The sequence below is a fragment of the Poecilia mexicana genome, unplaced genomic scaffold (assembly GCF_051168715.1).
Source record: "Poecilia mexicana isolate PSO_F unplaced genomic scaffold, ASM5116871v1 scaffold_22, whole genome shotgun sequence".
Classification (NCBI taxonomy): domain Eukaryota; kingdom Metazoa; phylum Chordata; class Actinopteri; order Cyprinodontiformes; family Poeciliidae; genus Poecilia; species Poecilia mexicana.
The window spans coordinates 23,577,516-23,602,110 of NW_028263391.1; the positions used below are offsets into that span (position 1 = coordinate 23,577,516).

The 24,595-nt window shown below is 37.0% G+C and overlaps 1 protein-coding gene and 2 long non-coding RNA genes across 5 annotated transcripts; 1 reads left to right on the forward strand and 2 right to left on the reverse strand.

Annotated features, from left to right (window-relative positions):
• Positions 1–792: 792 nt before the first annotated feature.
• On the forward strand, positions 793–24,401 carry LOC106926327 (sorting nexin-14). 3 transcript variants are annotated; one of them, XM_088002443.1, is made up of 30 exons: positions 793–1,042; positions 1,126–1,267; positions 1,376–1,496; positions 1,856–1,929; positions 2,377–2,455; positions 2,535–2,578; positions 3,050–3,137; positions 3,207–3,291; positions 3,375–3,531; positions 4,819–4,894; positions 4,970–5,014; positions 5,913–5,993; positions 6,084–6,198; positions 6,925–7,080; positions 7,723–7,847; positions 8,502–8,560; positions 12,593–12,739; positions 14,197–14,329; positions 14,931–15,117; positions 16,132–16,215; positions 16,410–16,510; positions 17,168–17,279; positions 17,362–17,402; positions 17,648–17,767; positions 18,573–18,696; positions 20,549–20,713; positions 21,330–21,425; positions 21,520–21,611; positions 21,743–21,799; positions 24,039–24,401. In XM_088002443.1, the coding sequence occupies exons 2-30, from the start codon at positions 1,131–1,133 to the stop codon at positions 24,078–24,080; spliced, it is 2,943 nt and encodes a 980-aa protein (XP_087858569.1). In that variant the 5' UTR covers positions 793–1,042; positions 1,126–1,130; the 3' UTR covers positions 24,081–24,401. The 3 variants fall into 3 exon arrangements, with proteins under 3 accessions (XP_087858569.1, XP_014856728.2, XP_014856721.2); XM_015001242.2 differs by lacking the exon at positions 12,593–12,739 and having other exon boundaries at positions 794–1,042; positions 24,042–24,401; XM_015001235.2 differs by lacking the exon at positions 12,593–12,739 and having other exon boundaries at positions 795–1,042.
• On the reverse strand, positions 13,885–15,038 carry LOC148152858 (uncharacterized). The gene is made up of 2 exons (XR_015761926.1): positions 14,910–15,038; positions 13,885–14,305 (listed from the first exon to the last, which is right to left on the reverse strand). It is a non-coding gene; the product is annotated as an uncharacterized LOC148152858 (long non-coding RNA).
• On the reverse strand, positions 17,146–20,406 carry LOC148152859 (uncharacterized). The gene is made up of 2 exons (XR_015761927.1): positions 19,965–20,406; positions 17,146–17,303 (listed from the first exon to the last, which is right to left on the reverse strand). It is a non-coding gene; the product is annotated as an uncharacterized LOC148152859 (long non-coding RNA).
• Positions 24,402–24,595: the final 194 nt, after the last annotated feature.

Below are 24,595 nucleotides of genomic sequence, written 5' to 3' on the forward strand. Positions count from 1 at the left end.
ACACTTTTGAGAACTTCCTGCCATCTTGGCAGGAAGTTGCTATAACAACAATAAACAAAGCTCTCACCTGGTTCCTATTTAATTTACAAATAAGACATGTACGTAACTATTACTAGATCACAATTTTTGAGTACTCTACCCATTATTTACTGTTGTACTTACTGCTGAACTACCAAAATTAGCTTAGCTAATGTAGCTTTTACCTCCAAGCTAAGGCGGACATGTAGCCTATGTGTATGTTACTACATGTACTTATTCTGCCAGTCACCAGAACCTTGTCGTTCATGTGAAGTGGTCATATGTCCTTTAAAAATCCACTAAAAATTTATTGTATATGTCTGTGGATTTAAGGTTGCAAAGCTCCTCCATGGTGAATTTGGGCATGTGCACACTGGTGAAGAGTGCCCACATATTTTATTTTTGTTGTATGTACGCTTGCCTGCTAAGATGCCGTGAATGACTTTCGGTTCAGACTTGTGGGAACTAAGATTGGGTAGTAGTGTTTTTCAAGCAGGGGTCATGGCCCCCACATTGCCACCCCTTGGAGGCACCACTGAATAATATTTATTATTATTGTTTAAAAAATTTTAAAACGAATCAAAACAAATATTTTTTCCTTATTTAGCTTAAATTTATATGACTTATTTAATGGAATATCAACTTTTTGAAACATGTCCGGATATTTTAGCACCTCATGATTTAACCGCAGTCATGATTTGCGAATAAACCCAGATGAAGAAGCAAATCCACATGTCGGGAAGGTGTAGTGTTTGGTACTGGTGAGAACTACAGGAACCAGAGGCCGAACTGGCGGCGAGCGCGGTGACATCACGCGTCTCCGGTGTTGACAACCGGCAGCAGCCCCTCCACGGACCGGGCTGACAGCCAGTACCGCAGCCATTAGACCCGCAGCTCCGGGAGGAACCATGCTGCGTGATCTTAATCCCAACAGCTGCAGACGGGCACCACGCCTGCGCTGATCATCCAGCCATCCAGCAACCTTTGTGTTATTTTCCTGCCTCTGCTCGGCCGTAAACCGGCGGTAAGTGTTGGACTGATAAATAAAATGCAGTAAATTTCCCAGAACCCGACGCTGCAGCGTGTTTTTGTTTTCATGGATTATAGGGAAGATGGGCAGCATCAGAGCTTTTCTGCAGCTGACGAGTCGCGGGATGAAGCTGGACCGGGTCAGGGAGCTCGGCAGGCAGTACCCAGTTTTCTGTTTTCTCCTGCTGGTCTTACTGCTGACCACTCTGCTGCTAAACAGGCAAGTAAACGCCGCTCGGGGTCCCTGAACGCATCACATGTTGACCTGGGATGACGTAATGTTTGTTTTGCATGTGATTATTAATTATGTGATTTGTTTTGTTTGTAGATATATTCATATTATCATGGTGTTTTGGTCCTTCCTGGCGGGTGTGGTTACGTTTTACTGCTCACTGGGTCCCGAGTCTCTGCTACCAAACATATTCGTGTCCATTAAACCAAAAACAAAGGTTGGTCAGACTACTGCGACCTAGATTACAAAATCAAAAAGGAAGAGTAAATTTTCGACCAAAAATTTCAGAAATTTTGATACTGATCTCAGAAATTTTCTGAAAAAGAAACGAGGAAATTTCTGCGTTTTAAAAATTGAAAATATTTGAGTGGAAACTTAGAAATTATAAGACCAATATAAGAAATTTTCCAGAAAAAACATGGTGACTTCCGTGTTTGAAAAATCAAAAAGTTTTGAAATTTCCATATTTTTTTGCTGAAAATCTTTTAATCTAATGACCCAGACATGCTGTTGTAAAACTCTGATTTTATTTTGTTACTGTAACAGGTTAATAATGTGAGTTAATTTCTCCCTCAGTCCTTCCAGCAGGAGCTGTTTCCTTTGGGCCACAGCTGTGCTGTATGTGGAAAGATTAAATGCAAAAGACACAGGTATGACTTCATAACATGTCAAGTAAGATTTGAACGTACTCAATTAAACATGACTTTAGTGAAAAGCCGACTTTGCTGCACCCAAATCAATTTTTATTTAATTTATTAAACTCGGCTAAATATAGAAAATATTTTGACCAAAATCCTGTTTTTTAATCGAGCCAAAAATAATGTGAAAACTAAATACTTTTCTTTTAATACAGCAAACTTGCAAAATCAGTTTTACATTTTGGATGTATGATGAATCCCTTTCTCACAAAAAAATAAAAATTTGATTGCTGTATTTGCTTGATTGATTTTTGGAAACTTGACAAAAAGTTTGGACATCCCTGAAATAAAGAAACTAATTTGGAGACAAAGAAATTGAAAACTACTAGCGCCAGGTAGTGGTCAGAAATGACTTTAGCTCTTCTTTGTGTGTAATTCTGTGATTTTTCTGCTTCCCAGACCAACTTTGTTGCTGGAAAACTATCAGCCATGGCTTGACCTGAAAATACCCTCGAAGGTGGACGCTTCTCTATCTGAGGTGTGACATTACAATTAAAACAAACAATAAAAGCTGTTCTGAATCCACTGATCTCATGTAATATTTTTATTTTTCACAGATTCTGGAGCTTGTCTTAGAGAATGTGGTATATCCCTGGTACAGGTAGGTTTTTTTTTTCTGCTAAAGGGGACGTATTATGAAAAATAAATTTTTTGATTGTTTTGTTATACTTCCATTTGGGTCTCAACTGCTTCTAAAAACAGCCAAAGTGCTTAAAAATAAAATACCCAGCCATTTTTTGGTAATAAGTAAATGAATTTTGTCTGTTTCAAAACCCCCAGAATGTAACGGCACACTGTGGCGTTACCTAGCAACCCCAGCAGAGCCCAACGCCGTTACCTAGCAACCCCAGCAGAGCCCAACGTTGTTACCTAGCAACGTTTGTTCAGCTGGTTTTACCGCTCATTCTGAAAAGAGCTCAAAATAGGCAGAACTAAACAGACTAAAATGGGTAAAAATCTTGATGAATATATTTTGAATCGCCTATAGAGCCATTCTAGCACCTTTAACATTTATATTTGGGTGTAAAATGTGATGCTGCTCGATTTGAAGTGACTGAATGACGTCTTCCAGAGAAATCACAGATGACGACTCATTTGTTGATGAGCTGAGGGTGACGTTACGCTTCCTCGCTGCTGTCTTGGTCCGCCGAATTCAAAAGGTAACAAATCCTAACATTTTTATTATTTTTATTATTAGATTTTATCTTAATCTCTCTGTTTCCTCAAAGGTGGACGTGGCTTCACTCATTACTAGAAAGCTCCTGAAAGTTTCCATGAAACACATTGAGATCATCAGCAAAGCCAGGCAGAAAGGTATTCCTGGTTTCAGCACACTGCCTCCTGTAGGTCGCGATCGGTACTGCAGGTGTAACTTTACGTTTTGTTGTTCGGAGCAGTGAAGAACGCAGAGTATCTTCAACAAGCAGCGCTGGATGAGTTCGGTCCGGATCTCCACGTGGCGCTGCGCAGCCGCAGAGATGAACTCCTCTACCTGAGGAAGCTGACTGAGATACTTTTCCCCTACATCCTGCCGCCCAAAGGCACAGACTGCAGGTAGCGCACCGCTGCAGCACAAAATATACAAACTGCAGCGCCCAAAGTTGCGTAGATGAATCCTTTTTTATTTAAATTAATCTCCAAATAAGAATGAGTAAAAGTCAATATGTTCATATGGAATTACAACAAAATGTGAATCTACGAAAAAGAGGGCCGAATTCACACACATGCAACGTTATGTGTATTTTTATTTAAAAATAATAAATTTAATGTCTTCTTTCCTTCACACTTTAAAACTTGCATTGCTTCGATTTTTTTTCCTTCATAAAATCCAACAAAAATACATTAAAGTTTGTGTTTCCAATGCAAAAAATGTGAGTTTAATTACCAAATAAAGCAGGGTGTCCAAAGTGCGGCCCGGGCCCGTTTGTGGCCCATGGACTGATTATTCTTCGGCCCACAACTGCAGTTCAAGAATGATAAAAAAATGTAATCAGGGTAAAATTATTTTTGACCTGAAATTTAAGCACAGCACAAAGTATTTGTTTTTATAACCAAGTTCTTATAATAAGAAAAGTCTTGTAAATCCAGAAACTTTTACTGTAAAGCCAACTTTTCTGCACCCAATTCAGCTTTTATTTGACTTATAAAACATGTTTAAATATATCAAACGTTTTGAAAAAAACTGACCCGAATCCTTCACTGCAAAAACAAAAAAATCTTTCCACATATTTTGTTTAGGTTCAAGAACAAATATCTTAAAATAGGACAAAACTAACTTACAAATAACTTTTCAGCTAGCTATGTGAGTTTGGTTAATAATCCTTTAATATTGATGGAAATGTACTTCATTCATTGGTAGATTATTTCTTTAATAACAAGACATTTTTCCAGTGTTATAGGTGAAATAATCTGCCAATGGAAATTGAGTTTTTCTTCTTAAAACAAGTTCCTACATGTTGATGAAAAGTTACTTGTAAGTTAGTTTTTTTTAGTCTAAACATATTGAGATATTTGCACTGCAGAATTCGGATGTTTTAATAACATTTTGTATTTTTTACAGTGAAATTCCAGTTCCCTTCAGTCATAAAGTTACATTTGGTCCCACCTGATTCTTCCTCTACTTCTTTTGGCTGCTTCCCCCCCCCCTAATTTTTCCATAAAGTTAAGATATTTTATTATTACAAACACGTCAAACCATTACAGCCAAACTGTTTAGTCTATTTTATTGTAATTATTGCGATGTTATTTTTCCACCTCAGAAGTGAAACAGTCTGCCTGCTGAGTGGGTGTGAACACTCGGGCTTGTTGTCTTGAAGGATTTTGTTTTATTGTCTCCAACAGATCTCTGACTCTGCTGATCAGAGAAGTTCTGGCCGGTTCTGTCTTCCTGCCTTCGATGGACTACCTGGCCGACCCGGTGAGTTCAGATCCATTTAGAGCTGCTGTCACTTTAAACCTCCTGCTGATAGAAAATATGTTTGTTTCCCTTCAGGACACAGTGAATCATTTAATTTTAATATTTATCGACAATTCCCCTGTGAGTACTTCAACCTTTGATCAAATTTCACCAACATGTTTTTTATTTCTGTCTTGATGTTGCAGAGTGGATGTAGTTTATGATTTATTTACAAACATATTTAATAAATAAGAATACAGTTAATTTATTTGAGTGAGAAGCAGCATTTCCATCACAAATGTAAGCAAAACATTGTTGATATTCCACTAATTTTACAATTGTGGTGTTTCTGTTAAATGCGATGTGGAAAACCTATTCCCATTACCACAAAACACACCTTTGAAAATTTTATCAAAATTTCCATGTTTCCATTAAGCAAATTTATTTTCAAAATGACAAATAGCGCAATTATACAGTCAATGAAAACACAGCTACTGAAACACATGCTATAGATTAATTACATAGACTGTTTTCAACCCTTTATTTCTGTTAATTATGACATTTTATTTGCTTACAGTTAATAGAAAATATGACATTTAGGATCAGGGGTGCACCAGCTGCAGTTTGCTGGCTGATCACAGATGTTTAAAAAACAAATTTTCCCCCCTTTGGGGATCAATACAGTATTTATCTATCTTTGTAGCTAGTTAGCTAGACAGCTAGCTAATCTGATTGGTGGATTCAGATTTTTTTTTCTAGTTGATACTGTCAGGTCACTGTAATGCAAGAACACATGATGAAAGATCATTAAATTCTACTGAGCATTTAACACTGGAACTGAAAGACCTTTTAAATGTCCAAAATAAACAAAACAACAGAAATAACAACTAATCGATAAGTGAATCCCTATTTTTAATACAGAAGTGTGCATCAAATGCAAAGTATGTTTGTACTGTAGTATAGTTATAGCTTAATATCTGCTAACAGGAAGCCTTCATGTAATATGTATAATGAATTTACTGTATTTTTGTCTCTTTAGCCTGAAGAAGCAACAGAGCCAACTTCAGCGCTGGTTCCATTTTTACAGAAATATTCAGATTCTCGTAACAAAAAGCCCTCAGCAAGTGTTTGTTCTTCATATAGAATATTGATAAATTATTAGCTATATCACCAAATAAGCACCTAAACGGTCTGCTTCTTCCTGCACCAGGTGCTCAAGCTGGAGCTGAAGGAAATCAGAGAGCAGCAGGACCTTCTCTTTCGTTTTATGAACTTCCTCAAACAGGAAGGAGCCGTTCACGTCCTCCAGTTCTGTCTCGCCGTAGGTGAGTGTTTCCTGTTCACACCTGGACAAAAACAGGTCAGTTATTTCACCTTCTGCAGGGAGGCCATAATTGCAATTTTTCTGATACCAAGTATAAGAAAAATACAGGGCCAATATATCCAATATTGAAAAAAGTGGCACTGTCATTGAATAATTTGAAAATGTGGAGAAATATTCACATTTTGCACATTTTTATACTTTCATTTGGGTCTCAACTGCTTCTGTATGCTGTATGTGCTGTACAATGGCTTCTAGAAAAGAAGCCATTGTGAAAATGATTTTGTGAAAAAAGTGTAATGGAGATGTTTTGTGTGACCTGCAGACCTATCCTGACCTGTTCAAGGTAAAATGTTAGGCCAGTTTTAAATTTTAGGTATATATCTTTACAAAAGTGTTTTTTTTATTTTTCAGCTGAATAGATGATGATAAAATTGCACTTATGGGGAAATTAGACAGATTGTATTTGAAAGAAAGCAAACATTTTGAATGCAAACATTACAAGGGTATGAAATTTAAATGTAAGATCTTGATATTTGCCATTTTAATTTCTGCATGAACTTGAGTAATTTGCTAGACATATGGAAGAGAAGCTGTAAATAAAAATGTTTATCCGATACCAATACTTATCTTGGTATCGATATTTCGATCGATACGCCAGCTGCTGTTCTGTCCCATGAAAGTCTTGCACACAGTGACTCGGTTGTGTCCAACTTTCCCGACTTCCCAGAGGAGTTCAACGACAGGATTTTGTGCCCGGAGCTGTCGGACTCGGAGAAGATGATGCTGCATGAAGAGGTGAAGAAGATCTACGAGACTTACTGCTTGGACGAGAGCATCGACAAGATCCGCTTCGACCCATTCATAGTGGAGGAAATCAGGAACAGTACGTAACCCTGAACGCTTTCAGAAAAGCACATTTCATTTACCTTTAGTGGATTTAAGTTGCTGTTATGGACACTTGGATATTTTTTTCTTTACTTTTGCCAAAGTAAAGAAAACTGTCAGATTCTCTGATGCTTAAAGTCTGTGCTCATATTTTCTCTCTAATAATCACGCGCTCGTTTTTTTATTAAAAATTTTACCGGTAAGATTAGGTGTTTGTTTTTGGCCGTAACAAAATTGGTTTTATTTTGCAAAACTGCAATAGAAACTCTTTTTTTGACAACACACGAGTAACATGATTCAACTGGATGTTACTACTGGCTGAAAAGACGAAGACGACAACAGGAAATGGGAGGATGAAGATTCTTGATGACTTAACTTGTGAACAAACTTATTCATGTGTTTCTTATTTAATGGAAACGCCACAATTATGTTTTTTTTTTTGTTTTTTTACATTAGTGGAATATTGTCAAAGTTTTGCGCATATTTGTAATGAAACTTGCTTTTCTGGCCATTTTTATAATCATGTTAGTCTGGCAAACCAATGAGATGGTAAGTTAAATGAGATCTTTTATTCTTTTTATATTAAAATCTAACAGATCGTTTGCATGTATCTCTTTTTCTGTTTTCTGTGTGGTATCAGTTGCTGAAGGCCCGTATGCAGAGGTGGTGAAACTGCAGACCATGAGGTGTTTGTTTGAAGCCTATGAGCACGTTCTGTCGCTCCTGGAAAATGTTTTCACCCCGATGTTCTGTCACAGCGACGAGGTCAGTAACTGAAGCAGCAAATCAATGATTTCACTACAAGCTTTCAATCTAAGTCAATAAAAAGATTTTTAATGGAGACATATTTTGAACAATTCACATTTTACACATTTTTATACTTCCATTTGGTTCTAAACTGCTTCTAAAAACGACCCAGCCACTTAAAAACAAACACCCAGCCCTTTTCTGGCAGTAAGTTACTGTTTTTATGGAATATATCACCACAACTCAGCAGGCACTGTCCCTCACCTAGTGACCCCAGTGAAGTAAAGCTCGTTACCTAGCAACCCCAGCAGAGTTCTGCCCACTACCTAGCAACCCAAATTGAGCTGCAGCACATTTGGTCAGTTGGTTTTACCGCTGTATGCTCTGTACAATGGCTGCTGGAAAAGACAAGTGTTTTGTTGTTGACTTATTATCCAGAAACCACTTGCTGCATTCTTGCTGGTTGTGCAGGAGGCTCCACTTTTGCTTTTCAAAGATGTACATCTGTTTCCAGCCTTGTCATCAGACATTGTCCGCAGTCAACAGTTATTATCATATTTCTTTCAGGATAATAATAATAAGATTTTTTAAAATCTTATTTCTAAATACTAGAGTTTATATGCTGTACCAAACCTACAGAGTGGTCGTTACTCACTTAGTTTTTTCCTGCAGTACTTTCGACAGCTTCTCAGGGGGGCGGAGTCTCCAGCCAGGAACTCAAAGATGAGCAGGTAGGTTGTAGCTTACCATCAGTTTCTTTTTAAAGCTCTAAAGATCAATAGAAATGAACTGTGACTTAGTGTAACATTTTGATGGGGATGTTAATTAATAAATCAGATACAACGAAGCATCCAAACTCAACATGAAGTATTTTGTTTATCATAGCAATCTCCACTAAGAGGTCACGACCCACTGGATCTCTGATTTATTATCTGCTGCATCGTTTATGTTCACATCATTCGACTTTAGTCTCAAATATTTACGATTACATCTGAAATACAGTTAAAACTAGGATATTTACATGCACTGCATAAAAAGACAACATTTTTTCTCAATGTTTAACGTTAAATCAGACTAAACTTTCCTGTTTTAGATCAGCTAGGATTACCAGAATAATTTATATTTACTAAACCAGAATAATGAGATAACTGACAAAGTCAGATGTTTGTATAGATTTCTTTAGTGTTTGGCAGAGTTGCCTTTAAAACTGCTCAGCGTTAACATTAGCATGTTTGATCTGTTTTTAATACATCTTGTTGATAATTCAGTATGTCACAGTTAATCAGATGAAGACTTGGCTTACAAAATAAGTTTATAGAACTAATATTTTCATTTTATTGTTGTAATTATGTTGTGTTTCAGCTGCTTTCTGTGGAGCTCTTCCAGACATAAACCAGTTTAAATTAGCTTTAGTGCTAATTCCTGCAAATTTATGCTGCCATGAATTGTAGTAATGTTGACTAACGTGCACTGTCCTAATCAAATAAATGAAATTAAAGTAAAATTTAATAAAAACCAACCTAGGAAAGTCCCAGGTCACACGACAGAAAGACGGAGTGCTGCAGCAGCCAAAACAGTCTCTCTCTCAATGTGAAATTCATTAAGACGAGTCAAAACATCGTGATTGAAGGAAATAATGTGTATATTAAAAAGGGTCTGTTATTTTCGATGTGTCTTGTAAAACCACAGGCAGTGCACTAGCAGAGTTTAACCAGAGACTTGGGGTTGGATCGCTCTAGCTTTACTTTAACGTCACGGCGTGTGCTGTGTAGGTAGCTAACTCCTTGTGCATATTGTTCCAGAAATAGCGTCAGTTTGGATGACATTCGGTGAGTATGAGGCATCAGTGTGATGACCAAACCCGTGACTGGCTTAACAGGGATGCACGCAACATATAAAAGACGCTTCTTCCTTGCCTGACCAGGGCGCTGGCTCAGAATACTGTCGAATGCATTAGCATTAGCATTTTAGCTGTATAATAATCATTCATAAATTCATTACATTCTACATTTTACTCCTAAATAAGAGTTTATTTGGTGGGGAGATTCAGAAAGATGGCTGTTGTGTGTGTGTGCTTCACTTATTGATTAATATTATCTATTAAAAACCTAAATATGAATGATCAGAAAGTAGGTTTACTGGTGTATTCATTGATTGTGTAAATTATCCTATTGAAGGCCTTGTGAAAGTATTTACATCCATTTAACTTTTCCACAGACTTTCCTCAAACTTCAATGTATTTTATTGGGATTTTATGTGATAGACAAACAAATTGTGGATTTGAATTAAAACCATGCACGTCTGAAAAGTGTGAATTGGTTCCAGCCTTGTTGAATCATATATCTCAACTGAAAATACATGTAAAGCAGGATAAAGCTATAAAACAGTACGCAGGGTTTGCCCCACTGTCTCATAAGCATGGCGGCTGCCAGGCTCTCTCACCTCATTGCTAGGCAACAAGTTGTTTTTTTTTTTTATCCAATCAGAGTATTCCTTGCAAATAGGGGTGGGTGATATGAACTTCAAGTTTTATTGCAATATTTTGTGGCACTATTGTAATAACAATAAAAGTGTCAATACCATCTATTTATTGCTGCTTTTTGGGGTAGCTGTATGGCAACGACTTCCTGACAAACAGAAATATACTCTTAAAAAACACTTGTCCATTTCCAATAAGCTTCTTCAGGACACCAATCACATAAAGAAGTGTAATTTTATCACTAAAATGCACACACGGCATTTAATCATATCCACATTTATTGAAAGAAAAGTGGAGAAAATAGTAAACAAAAAAACAATAAGAACAGTTTAAGAGTTTCTAAACATCAAGACATAGGTTCTGGTTTGAACTGGAAGTGATCAGAGCCATGTTGGTAGGCAAGCGCAGCACAAAACTATATATATTCGTCTTAGCTCCATTAATTAAGTACGTTTTTCTAGTTTGGCAGCAAGTACTGCAGTAAATATTACTGATATTCATCTAAGTATTACAAAGAGGTGGGTGGAGTACTCAGTACTTGTAGTTGTACTTATATTGTTGGGAACAAGGTGAGAGCTACTTCTAAGCTTGTGGCTTGTTTATTGTTGTCATAGCAACTCCATAGCAACTGCCTACCAAGATGGCTCTCTTGGTAGTTACAAAGTTCCCGGAAATCTGACCTCACATGAGAACAATGTATTGTAATTTATTGTGTTAAAGATAAATCAAATTCTTACAATGATAGGAAATTTATGACGATAAATGATAAACGACACAATAAATGTCCGCTCCTACTTGCAGATAAAAAACAACCAGCAAAACAAAACACTGCACCACGCTGCAAACATTACCAAACAAAATGTCGGGATTTAGAAAACTTAGAAAACTGGCATCTCTTTCTCACATAAAATCCCAATGAAGTAGATTAAATTGGTGGTAAAATGTGGGAAAGTTGATGAGTGGTGGATACTTTTAACCTTCCTCATAAATGCGGCTGGGAAACCTCCTCGGCTCGGCCTGTCAGTCCACCAGGAACCGCCGTGCTCTGTCTGTCACTGAGGGTGTTTTACCCACCTGACGGTCCAGTAGAATCGGTTCGATTGGGGACAAAAATCACATTTACTACATTTTCAGCTGCTGCGGTTCGCTTTCACACTGTGTTAGGGCTGAGCGATGTGGCTTAAAAATAAAATCTCTGATTTTATTCACACCAGGTACGATTTCATTTAAATTTTCTCGCTTTATTTGATAAGAAAGACATTATAAATGACTGAAAATATTTTTAAAATGTGGCTTTTATTTAAATTAGCAATGCTGTAAGTTGTGTGATGATGTAACAGGGCCAGGCTATGAGGATTTTTATTTAATTTAAAGAAAAAAGTCACAATATTAGCAGAATTAAAATGGAGTTTAATCAGAAACAAAGCATTTTAATATTTTGAGAAATTCTTTTTAATAAGAAAAAACTTGAATAATACATTTTTTGTAACTTTTTACAAAAAATGTATACAACTTTGTTAGTTCCCATACATTTACAACTTCATTCTGCTAATATTATGGCTTTATTCTTGTATTATTTAGACTTTAGTCTTGTTATTTCTAATTTATTCTCATATTACTCCGACTGTACTCTAGTAATATTATGACCTTATTCCAGTAGACTTAAGACTAGACTTTATTCTCGTAGTACTATGATTTTATTCTTATAATAAAAAATAAAAAACTGGAGCCTGACCCTCATTTTGTGTTGTTGAGTTGACCTCTGTGTTGTTCCCCTCCTCACCTGTGGGGGCGCTGAACCAAAAACCCACTGACGGAAATTACATGAAAACCTCAGAAGTAAACACTGATTGTGAAATGTAAACAAAAATAAAGTAGCGTCAGATTTTAGCGGTTGGAGGATTTTTCTTTTGTCGTTGGTTAAAGGCTAGCATTAGCTCGCTAGCGAGTTTGTTTTGGTATTTACCCAGAATGCCTTGTGCTGTAGTCCGCTTCCTGGTTTTGGAGCAGTCTCCGGTCCACTTGGTGTTCATGTATAAATTCGAACAGCACCAGAGTTCACCTCAACCAAACCGAAACCGAGGGTTGTAGATTTGTATTTTGTGCGCTCACCTCCCCAACCGAACCGGACTTTCTAGGCAAAGGGACTGGAGTTAAAGCGGCCCAAACAGGGCTGGTGTGAATGCACCCTGAATGTCCACTGTGATTCCCTGACCACCATACTGCCTGCCCTGTCCTCTCCCCCACCGGCCCCGCGGGGAACCCGGCCCTGTTCTGCCTGTAGTTCCTGGGACTGGAGCCCCGAGTCCCCGTCCTCACTCTTCACCGCCTCTGGCAGCTCCTCACCTGCATCCTTTAGCTCCCTCCATGCCCAGTCCACGTTCACAAACTTCCCATACGGCTCGCAAACCCACCGCCACTCATCGCCCAAGTAAGTCAGGGTCCATCTGTGTGATGTCATGCCGTCCATCCCCCTCCATGTCCCCTCATGTGACCCCAGTCCCACCCAGACGCCTGCATGGTAGGCCAACTGCATGGAAACCTGTTTTTATCCTATTATTTCTAACAATGCAGTGACTTGTCTCTTTAATTGGGTTTGAACCCGTGTGCTCTCTGTTTCTCAACCTACACTGCAAAAACACAAACTCTTACCAAGTATTTTTAGTCTAGTTTCTAGTGGGAATATCTTAGTGCTCTTAAAATTAGACACAAATTACTTAAAGATAACTTTTCAGCAAGAAATATGGGCTTGTTTTAAGTCATAGTTGATTAATATTGATAAAAATTCCTAGTTCCACTGGCAGGTTATTCCGGCAGCGATTTGGGTTCATTGTAGACAGAAAAAAAGGAGAAAATTTCAACCAAAAAAATTCAGAAATTTTAAATTAATCTAAAAAATTATTTTACAAAAAAAACAAGGACATTTTAAAGTCCAAATTGTTTTACTTTTTCTACTTTTTGTAGAAAAAAAACCCTGTACAATTCTGAATCTGAAAAGTCAAAAATTTTCAAGTCTAGATTAATCTCAGAAATATTCTAGAAAAAACAAGGAAATTTATGAGATTCAAAAGTGGAAAGTTTTCAACAGTTGAAACTTGAGTTTTTCTCAAGAAAAATTCTAGAATTTTATTCATTTATTTGCAAAATTTCTGAGTTTTTTATTTATTTATTTAATTTCTGACGTTAATCTCTAAATTTTTTGAGTTTTTTTGGAAAATACTTGACTTTTGAAACTCAGAAAGTTTTCAAGTTTTTTTCTAGCAAATTTTCATATTTTCTAATGTCCAGGTTTTTTGCTTTGTGAGAGTAGTCTAAAAGTTTCTCAGTTTTTTTGGCTCCTATTTATTTCCATATGCAATGGCCGTGATACTCTGTTGTAGCTTATTTCATCATTTCATGGGAAAAACGCCTTGTAACAAGTGAAAGAATCTGTCAGTTGAATCAGCATTCTTTTTAATCAACATTAAGGAAGTTTTGACTTGAAACAATCTTCTTCATGTAGCTGAAAAGTTACTTTTACTTTTGTCTTAATTGAAGGTATTTGCAGTAGAATCCAGACCAAAGCACTTGGTGATATTTTGTGTTTTTGCCAGACTCAGAGTGTCTGCTTTGTTTTGTGGATGACTTGTGATTAATACCAGCATAATTCCTTTGTTACTGATCGAAGCTTCCGGATCGGACCGTGTGAAGCCAATACTCTCACTGCTTTAACTGTTTTTGCTTTGGGCCAGCAGAGTTTTTGGCATTGTAAGATAAGTGGCATTTTGTCTTGGGTAGCTTCGTCCCTCCTCTGCTGCGTCGTTCTTCCTCTCTGGCTGCATGCGCTCTGCTGAAGCGGAGCCTCGGTCGGTCGGTCATCATTCGCTCTCCGCCCTCTTGGCTCTGCAGGAACACGTCGAAGAGGGGCGAGTCGTTCGGGATCAGCCGCATCGGCAGCAAGATCAAAGGAGTGTTCAAAAGCACGACCATGGAGGGCGCCATGCTGCCATCCTACGGGCTGGTGGAGGGGGAGGACGACATGGTGAGACCGGCTGCCCCAGCTGGAACATACTGAGCACATTTTATCAAGTACGGCTCATTATCTGCAGGCTGGCAGACCACTGCCACCAGGGGGCGAGACTGAGTGAAGGAAATCAGACGCTGTTGCAAGTTTTTCACAGAAAATATTTCAGGTTTTAGTCCTTCCTCCCTCCCTCCCTCCCTCCCTCCCTCACTGACTGACTGACTGACTGACTGAAATTCTGATATTAATCTTGGAATTTCTTTTTTCTAAGATTGAAAAGTCGAAAATTTGCAAGAAAAAAATCTCCAAAATTTTCTAGAACATACTTGCAAATTTCTGAGTTTCATAGGTGGAAAATTTTTGACTTTTGAAACTCAGAAATTTCCAAGATTTTTTCTAGAAAATTTCTGAAATACATCTCAAAATTTCAGATTTTTTTTTCCTGGCAAAATTTTGACTTGAATATTTTGTATTTTTGCAGTGCAGATTTGTTTTTAAAGGTTTTATTGGCTCTAGTGGCTTTTATTTGATAGTGAAGTGACAGGAAACTAGCTAATGAGAGAGGGAGAAGATTGAAGCGTCACAAAATGGCTGACACCTGCTGCATTTTCAACTGAAGGTCGAGGAAGCCATGATGGTTCTGGAGGACGACTCGCCGATGGAGGCGACGTCCACGCCCAGCACGCCTCGAAACCTCTCCGCCTGGAACATCACCATCCCGTACATCGACTTCTACGACGACGACGTGAAGCGAGAGAGGATTCCCGTCTTCTGCATCGACGTGGAGCGCAACGACAGGAAAGCAGGTCAACTCAGGGAGTTAGCGCCATCGTTCAGGGAAATTTATGCTTCTTGTTCTGTAAACTTTGCGAAAATTTAAGAAAAACATTGTCAGGTATACACAATGGGGCATTGTAAAAAAAAAAAAAAAGTAAATTTTCACCAAAGATTTCACAAGTTGAAAAGTCCTCCAGGCCACTAGGGGGAGAAGTCGACTAAGAACAATCTAAAAATGTCTCAAGTTTTATTCTCACGTTTTCGACTTGTCCAGTTTTGGACGTTGAAGATTTTGGACTTTTCATAATTTCCTTGTTTTTTTTTTCTATAAAAAATGTCTTTGTGTCATCTAAACATTTCTTGGGTTTTTCTTGCAAATTCTCGACTTTTGAAACTCAAATTTCCAGTTGCCATAACCGAGTGTGTTGGTCAAACCATCGACCCAGTTGAGTTAAAACTCCCCAGCGTCGAGTCTGTCCATATTTGACCCAGCACTGGGTTACAGATTGGGTTGTTTTTAACCCAGCAGTTTTTACTGTGTAAGTTATTTCTAAAATCTATCTGAGAATAATTTAAAAACATCTGAGTCTCGCAGGTTTTTGACCTTTGCAACTCAGAAATGTGCTTTTTTTCTGAGAAAATTCATGAGATTAATCCAAAAATACCTGAGTTTTTTTCTTGCAAACTTTTGACATTTAAAGTTCAGAAAGTTCCAGGTTTTACTAAAAATTTATGAGATTAATCTCAATTTCAGAATTTTTTTCTGGCAAATTTTACAATTTTCAAACTTTAAAATTTACTTTTAGAAAATTTCTGAAATTAATGTAAAAATTTCAGATTTTTTTCCTGTCAATTTCAGAGATTAACTTCAATTTTTTTTTTCCTTATAGATCTGAAAATCTCAACAGTTTTGTAAATCAAATTTGCTTTGATTTCTCTAAGTGTTGGAAATTGTACTGAGAATAATTAATTTGAGAAATTTTAGGTTTTGATAAAAAATTTCTCGTCCAACTTCCTGATTTTTAATATTTGGTTTCCAATAGTGGGTCATGAATCTGAGCACTGGTCGGTCTACCGGAGATATCTGGAGTTTTACGTCCTCGAGTCGAAGCTCACCGAGTTTCACGGCAAGTTTTCAGATTATTGTTGCTTCACTTTGTGCATTTTTGCATATTTTTTATTATTTGGAGTTATTTTTTTAAAAATAATTTAGTCTAAAGACTTCCAACTGGAGCCTAGAAGTAAACCTAAGACACTGAAAGGTAATTTCTTCTCAGTTTTTTATATATGCACTCATTTTTCAGTTTTATCCTCTTTAAAGGTTCATTTCCAGATGCCCAGTTGCCCTCCAAGAGAATAATTGGCCCCAAGAATTACGAGTTTCTGACATCCAAGCGGGAAGAGTTTGAGGAGTATCTTCAGGTAGATAAAGGAGAAAATTCAAAACTCGACTCATTTCCACCCTGATATAAATGACTTTGCATATAAAATCAATAAATCATCAGAATAATTGATAGATTAAAGCTGGAGTAACCGCTGGTTGCAGCCTGATTTAAATTGCTGTGGATCTGAAATCCCAGTCTAGCGTTGCGTTCAAACATTGTGTGAAACTCGAGCCGTTTTATCATCTTAAATTGAGCTTTACGTTTTGAAAGCCATTTTGATCCCATAAATCATTTAATGCTGGTTTGTTTCTGTGAGATTTGTGTTTAAACGTTGAATCAAAACCCACGCGATTCATTTAAAACAGTTTGGAAATGGAGGATCTAATTGGCCGTCTACCATCTGTTTTGAATAATTTGCATTTCTTTGCTTTCTGTTTCGTCACACGCTCATGTTTTTTTAATTCACCCCGGCGATCCTGAAGCCAGTCATTTTAAATGGCCTTAACTTGGATAATTATTGCACAACAAACTGATTCAGGCACCAAAAAACCTGAACTGGCAACACATATTTATGCTAAGCTAAAGTAACTAGACTAAAATGACTTGAAGTTAATAGTTAAAAAGCTCCTGCAGCCTTTCACTTGTTTTATTTGTAGATGTGCTTTAATCCACTTTTCATTTTGTGCTTTTGCAGAGACTTCTGCAGCATCCAGAGCTGAGCAACAGCCAGCTGCTGGCCGACTTCCTGTCTCCTCACAGCATGGAGTCTCAGTTCCTGGACAAGATGCTGCCGGACGTGAACCTCGGTGCGACCGGAGAGGGAAGCTGCGCTGGGCAAAGCGGAGAAGAAATGCATCATAAATTATGTTGTTTTATTTATTTTTACAGGGAAAATCATCAAGGCAGTGCCAAGCAAACTGATAAAAGAGGTACAGAAGAGTTTCTATGCATTTTTAATTCATCAAATGTCAAAATTTTGTCTAAAAAAATACATTATTGACATTTTGTTGCCCAGAACCGTTAAACAGTCAATTTATTTATTTTAAATAAAACGGACTACTTTACAAATGAAATGTATTTATTTAACACAGTTTGTTACATTTTGTAATTAATTCTGTAACGTTTTGTCTCCTTTGTGTGTTTTTTATTTGATTTATGTGCGTTTCCTGTCCAGAAAGGACAGCATCTGGAGCCGTTCATCCAGTCCTTCTTCAACTCCTGCGAATCTCCCAAACCCAAACCCAGCCGACCCGAACTCACCATCCTGAGTCCGACCTCAGAAAACGATAAAAAGGTTTAAACTTTTCTCACTGTTTTCATTTCAGGCTGCAAATAACAAATATTTTATGTACTGATTAATTGGCTATTAATCAGATTTTAAATATTTGACAGATTTATCTCTTAAACGTTTTTTATTCAATCTTAGAATTTTCCGAATTAAAATATGAAAAGCATGTCTTTACTACGGCTGCAAGTAACAATTATTTTAGTAATCAATTAATCTAACTCTGACCATTAATTGATTAATCGGATGTAAAAGAATGTAACCACTTAAACCTTTTTACACAGTAATAGAAATACAGAAATAAATTAAAACTTTCAAATAAACAAATAATTTAATTTTCTTTCATAAGAAAATAAACATTTTATTTCATTTCTTTTTAGAGTTCTCTATCAGTTGAAGCAAAGGATCCATTTGCAGCTAAAAAATGTGAAACTTTCAGCTTGACTAAATATTAATACAGTGTAATTATTATTTATTGATTAACTGATTAATAATTGGATAGACAAAATGCTTAAAAAGAGATTTTTTAATTTGAACAAGTTCTTTTCAAAGCTATGCTACATGAGGAGTTTTATTTACAGACAAAAGTTTTTTTTTCCATCTTAAATGCAAAATGTTTATATTTTTTGTAAAGTTTTGTCTCAATTTCTGCTCTGACTTTGTTTTTTAGGTCTGTATATTGCAGTTAGCGATTAATCAATTACAAAATTGGTTGACGATCATTTCAATAATCGGTTCATCGTTTCAGCCTTTGTTTAATCTAAACAAGGGGTTTAGACTCATTTTAATTTCTTCAGTCTAAAATGTGTTGCAGCTTTTCAACGATCTCTTCAAAAACAACGCCAACCGATCAGAAGTGACAGAGAAGAGGCACAACCAGAACTACTTCATGGAGATGATCACTGTTGAAGGAGTGTACGATTATTTAATGTATGTCGGTAAGTTAAAGTAAATTTAATCCGTCCAGCACAACTACAGATCAAATCAGAGTTTTACATTAACTTTATTAAAAAACTTGTTTTTTTTACTCAGTTTGACTTTAAATCATAAACATTCCCTGCTTATGCTCAGGTAGGATAATCAAACAGTTAAATGGCTAAAAAGTGTTACCGTTTAACGTAGTTCCATTTAAGAAAGGCAAATATTTGTATTTAAATTCAAACACTTGAATTTGAGTAGCTTGTCTTTATGTCTGAAGTTAAGTTCAATGAAAAGTGCAGATAATTAAAAAGTAATACAATTAATTAGAGAATAATATAAGATTGTTTAAAGTACAATACCAACATGCTATTTAGCTAATGCTAAGCTAATGCTAATTGCTAAATGTTTATAACATTTGTCACAAAAATGTGAGGAGGCTCTCAAAACAATGGGCTCATTGCACCTAAGGCGTTGACGTCACATCTCCAGGAGCCAATGCGGCTCACTTTTTTCCCGCTTTGAGTTACCATGACTGGTAGAAAAGACTAAGTCGTATTTCAGATGCAAAAAAACAATACTATTAACATTGTTGTCTTCCTAATATAATGGGCTTTTAAGTTTTCGTTAATTTCCAAGCGATCCTGAAGATGGCTTGTAAATATCTGTCGCTACCAGCTAACGCCGCACAGCAAAGTTTGCAGCCTTCACTTCACTCCGGATCAGCCTAAAACTACCGGGGATACGGATGGTAAATAAAGGAGCCTCCCTGAGTTATTTCCATGGAATCACTTCTATATTCAGCCTGAAAGAGTTTATGGGAACGAGAGAGCAGACCAGAGCCAGACAGCCGAGCTACTGATCCGCCTGTACATCCTGCTGTAAACACCGTCCTATCTGAGCTCTTCACAAGAAACATGCAAAGGTAATAAAACGAAATAACACGGAGACATGAAGCAACACGGTCATATTTTTCTAAAAGCAGCAACTTTGAACCTGAACAGCTGAACCAGATCTCTGACACCAGAGCTGCGCTACTGTCAAGCTATGAGGCTTGTTGAGCTCCGCCAGGCTTCGGAAGTAAAAAGCCCGAACCGTAACCTCCCCGTTAGTCTGTGACACTAACGACAATAAACACACATAATATACTTGAAAATAAGGTAAATACATTGTCCGTTAGAATGTTTAGATACTTAAATAGCACATTTTACAAGAACAATGTCCGAGAATATTGCCTACTAGCATAAGCTAACGTTAATGTTAGCCACAAAGTTTAAGTAAAACTCACCTTCGTGTCAGTGAATGTATAACGAGGCGAACATCTTAAAACTTTTCTCCAGCTGACTTGTTGGGGCTTCGGATCGATGTACAAACCTTGGCCAAGCACTGCAAGCACCAAATGTAAATGATATTTGTATTGGATCGGAAACAATCGAGCCGCTTTACCCCGAACGCGGAAGCTGAGGTGCAAAGAGCCCATTCATGTTTGTTTGTTGTAGAGGAAACAGATCTGCTACCTAAACAGACTTCAAAATAAGAGCATGAATATAACTAGTTTGAACACAAAAGTCGAATTTTATTCAGCTGAAAGTTTGCAAAACTTCCTAGTAAATTAGTGGTTTCTAATTTATCTGGAAAAATTTAAGCTAAGTGTGCTAAATGTTTTCAAAGCTAGAAAAAATAATAAAACGCTAAATTAAAACTTAGCTGATGAAAACTGATGAAGGATTTGTGACCTTCATCAGTAACCAGAGACAGAAAATTACTTTCAAAAATATAAAACAGTGGGGACTTCCTGAAGCCTCCCAAAACTTTGTGCAAGTTTAAAATTTTTGTGTAATGTTCTAAATGTTTCCTGTGTCTCTGCGGCAGGTCGCGTCGTGTTTCACATCCCTGACTGGTTTCATCACCTGTTGATGGGCGGCAGGATCCTGTTCAAGAACAGCCTGGAGGCCTACACAGATTATTACCTGCAGCACAAACTGAACCAGGTGGTGCAGGAGCACCGGCTGGTCTCGCTCATCACCCTGCTGAGAGGTAAGCAGGAAACACAATGAGCCACTTCCTGGAGCGCCCCGGCCTTCGACCGCAGCGCCAAACCCGGGCCAATGTGGAGAGAAAAAAGGAGGAAATTTACACTCAAAATCTCTGAAATTTTGAGATTAATATAAAAAATTTTCTAGAAAAAATAGACATTTCTGAGCTTCAAATGTGAAACATCTGCTAAAAAATAACTACAAAATTTTCAAATTAATCTCAGAAATTTCCTTGAAGAAATAGAAAATATCTGGGCTGAAAAACTTAAATTTTTGACATTTGAAACTCAGAAAAAAAAAGTTTTTTCTTGCAAATTTTTGACTTTTCATGCTCATAAATTTCCTCGTTTCCTTGCCTAGAAACCTCAAAATTTCTGAGTTTCAAAAGTCAAAAGTTTTTGCCATTTGAAACTCAGAAAATTTCCTCTTTTTTCCAGAAAATCTTTGAGACAGAACAGTGAAAAATGTCATAGAAAATAGATGAAATTTTGTGACTGATCTTAGGAAGTTATTTCTTCTAGAAAATTTCTGAGATTAATCTCAAAATGTCAGTTTTTCTGGCAGAAATCTACTCCTTATTAGCATGTCCGTGGCTGACAGAACCGATGTCGTTCCAGACGCAGTTTTCTGCGAGAGCAGTCCGCCGCGGTCGGCGCAGGACAAACAGAGCAGAGCCAAGCGGACATTCGAGGAGATGATGAGCTACATTCCAGGTCTTTATTTCATTTCATAGTGTTTAATTTTATTTTTAGTGAATGCAGTGCGCTTCCGTAACAAACGATTGTTCAACGGGGTAAATTTCTGTAGATTTTCTAGGAAAGTGTATTGGAGAAGAGGCAAAGTACGAGGGCGTTCGCCTTCTCTTCGATGGACTGCAGCAGCCGATTCTCAACAAACAGGTACAGGAAGCACACACAGTGTGTTTGGTAATCGGCTACATTACATAAATGTATCTGAAAACTGGTTTACACACGTATTTAAACAACATTTTTGTTTTAATGTTTATTTTTTGTCTCATTACCTTGATTAGCTGACCTATGTGCTGCTGGACATTGTCATTCAAGAACTTTTTCCAGAGCTGAACAAGGTAAACATAATTATAACAATTATTGCCATCTCTATTGTCTTGAGTTTACTCATGCAGTATTAAAATTATTCTAAGCTAGCTATTAGCAAGTGTCAGAATTTTTCAGATGTTTGCAACAAATCACCCAAACTGGGATAAAATGTGAAATAAAACCAATATTAAAATTATTTTGAACACTAAATCCTAGTGTCAATGAAAATTTCAGTTTCAGAAAAAATTGTAATTTGTTCAGAAGAGCACACACTTAAAAATCTGCTGCATTAGCAGCAACAACGTGGCTAACGAGAAAAAACCTGGAATACCCAAACTGTTGCTTCAATGCATTTTATAAATACGACCAAATCAAGAGAATTTGTCCTAAAAGTTCACAGAAGACATTATCGATCTGCACAAATAAGAAAAACGGTACAAAAAACACAACGAAAGCCCAAAACGACCTGATAGATACAAACTGGAGTTCACAAATTTCAACTTAACGGATAGATCAATGGCCTATACAAAACATGTTCTTTACATTTTTTGCACAAACTAATTCTTAGATAAGATTTTAGTCAGATTGAGCTGTTTTAGGGAATCTTGTCACTTTAAATAATCTGCTGCTGGCCACGCCCCCCCAACTCAACGTTTACACTCGCATGAAAATGGCTGCAAACAGATGCATAAATATACAACTGTACATCTTTGAAAAGCAGACATGGAGCCTCCTGCACAACCAACAAGAACGCAGCAAGTGGTTTCTGGATGGTAAGTCAACAACAAAACACTTGTCTTTTCCAGCAGCCATTGTACAGCTCATACAATGGTAAAACCAGCTGACCAAACATGCTGGAACTCAGCTTAGGTGCTAGATAACGGGCTAGGCTCGCCTGGAGTTGCTAGGTAACGGAGCAGTGCCTTCTGGAGGTTTTTGAAAAGGCTCATTTTCCAGACACCAAAAAACGGCTGGATGCTTTTTTTAAGACCAAGATGAAAGAATAAAAACTTGCAAAGGGTGAATTTAGTACCATAATAATTCACCTTGAAGGAACATTAGCCTCTTCTGGAAATAGGCTGGCAGTTCTCTGCTCTGCATTAAAGAAGCCTGTCATGAAGTGGATGAAGTCATTTATGTTTCATATGAAGAAACTATTTGGAATATTAATTTTGTTTTGCTGTTTACATGTTTTTTGTTAGATTTCTAACAAGCAGCTGGTAATGTGAGCTCAGCCATTAAACCCACTTCACAGCTGGCTGTAAATGTCCAGAGTTGTTTTTGTCCAGCCTCTGTTCAGCTGCAGTGGATTCAATGCACTGAACCTGCTCAGAGTTAAGACAAATCAAACTAAAGCGTTAAATCGTGTTGATGTGCCACAAACAAAATTATTCTTTTGCTTAGAAATAAAATAAAATACTAAAGTTTGACTTGCAGTTTTAACTTTTTCTACATCCTTCACATGTTCTCAAATCACTCTCCAGTTTATTTTGGTTTTATGTGACAGGCCAAAACAGTCAGGAACGACAAATAAACTCACTAATGCAAATAAAAATACCAGAAATTTGTTTGAATTCACTGCAAGAATACAAAATCTTACCAACTACTTTGTGGTCTAGTTTCTAAATATGTTGTGTGCTTGAATTAAGACAAAACTAACTTATTAGCATTTTTTCAGCAAGAAATCGGAGCTAATTTTAAGTCAATCATTTCTTTATATTAATAAAAAAGTATTTCATTTATAAGAAGTCTTGCTATAAGTGAAATAATCTGCCAGTGCAGTAGTACCTTTTAATAAAAATTAAGGAATTATTGATTTAAAATAAGCTCTTATATTTTGTGGAAAGTTAATTGTAAGTTAGTTTCATTTTATTTTAATATATTTGCACTAAACTTGACCAATTTTGGTAGGATTTTGTGTTTTTGCAGTGATGGAGCAACAAAATCACATTTACTGTCATATATACAGTAAGTGTCAATATTCCTAATTCCTTTCAAATATTTATAAAGTAGCTCCACAAAATCAATTATTTTGATCATAAAAAAAAATCACAAAAACAATTATGAATTCCTGGAGGAATGTGAAAAGACGCTCAATATAATTTAATTTTAAGAGGTTCATTAGTATTTCGGTTTCATCATCATATTCAGGAGTAACCGGCCCTTTAAGAGCCTTCTTGACCTTGTTGTGGCTCAAAGTGAAAATGATAATTCAGTTGGTGCAGCTGAGTTATCAGCATCTCTGTGTGACGCTGTGTAATTTCCCAGCAGGTGCAGAAGGAGCCCTCTGCTGTGGCTCCATGGATGTAAAACGCTCGGCGCTGATCGACCAGCTGGACCCGGTTCGGTTCGACCCGCATCCTGAGAGGCTCTGGGTTCTGGCGGGTCGCAGCAGGAAGTCTCAGCGTGGATCCAAAAGGACTGAACGGAGGCTTCAACAGTCCTTGACGGATTAATGAACATGCTTCTGGGTTTGAGCCGCATTAACGCAGAATGTTACCAACATGTTTCTGATCTGAGGTGGGAAATCTGCAGATTTGCACTTTTAATTCTTACCAGTTTTTGACTTGTGTTTTTTTTTTTTTTTTCCTGAAATGTGAAGATAAAAATAAAATATTTGGATTCAGTTCAGCGGCTGTGTGTGAGTTGTATTATTTACTGTAATCCAGTCCCTCTGATTATTCTGATTACTGTCAGACTATTAAATATTTACTTTATTGGTTATTAAGAGGAATACAAATAATTTCCAATATGACGGCTTATTAAATTATTAATAAAAACAGATTTTCATTCTTCAATCCTGATCGTTTCAGAGCAAGAGCACC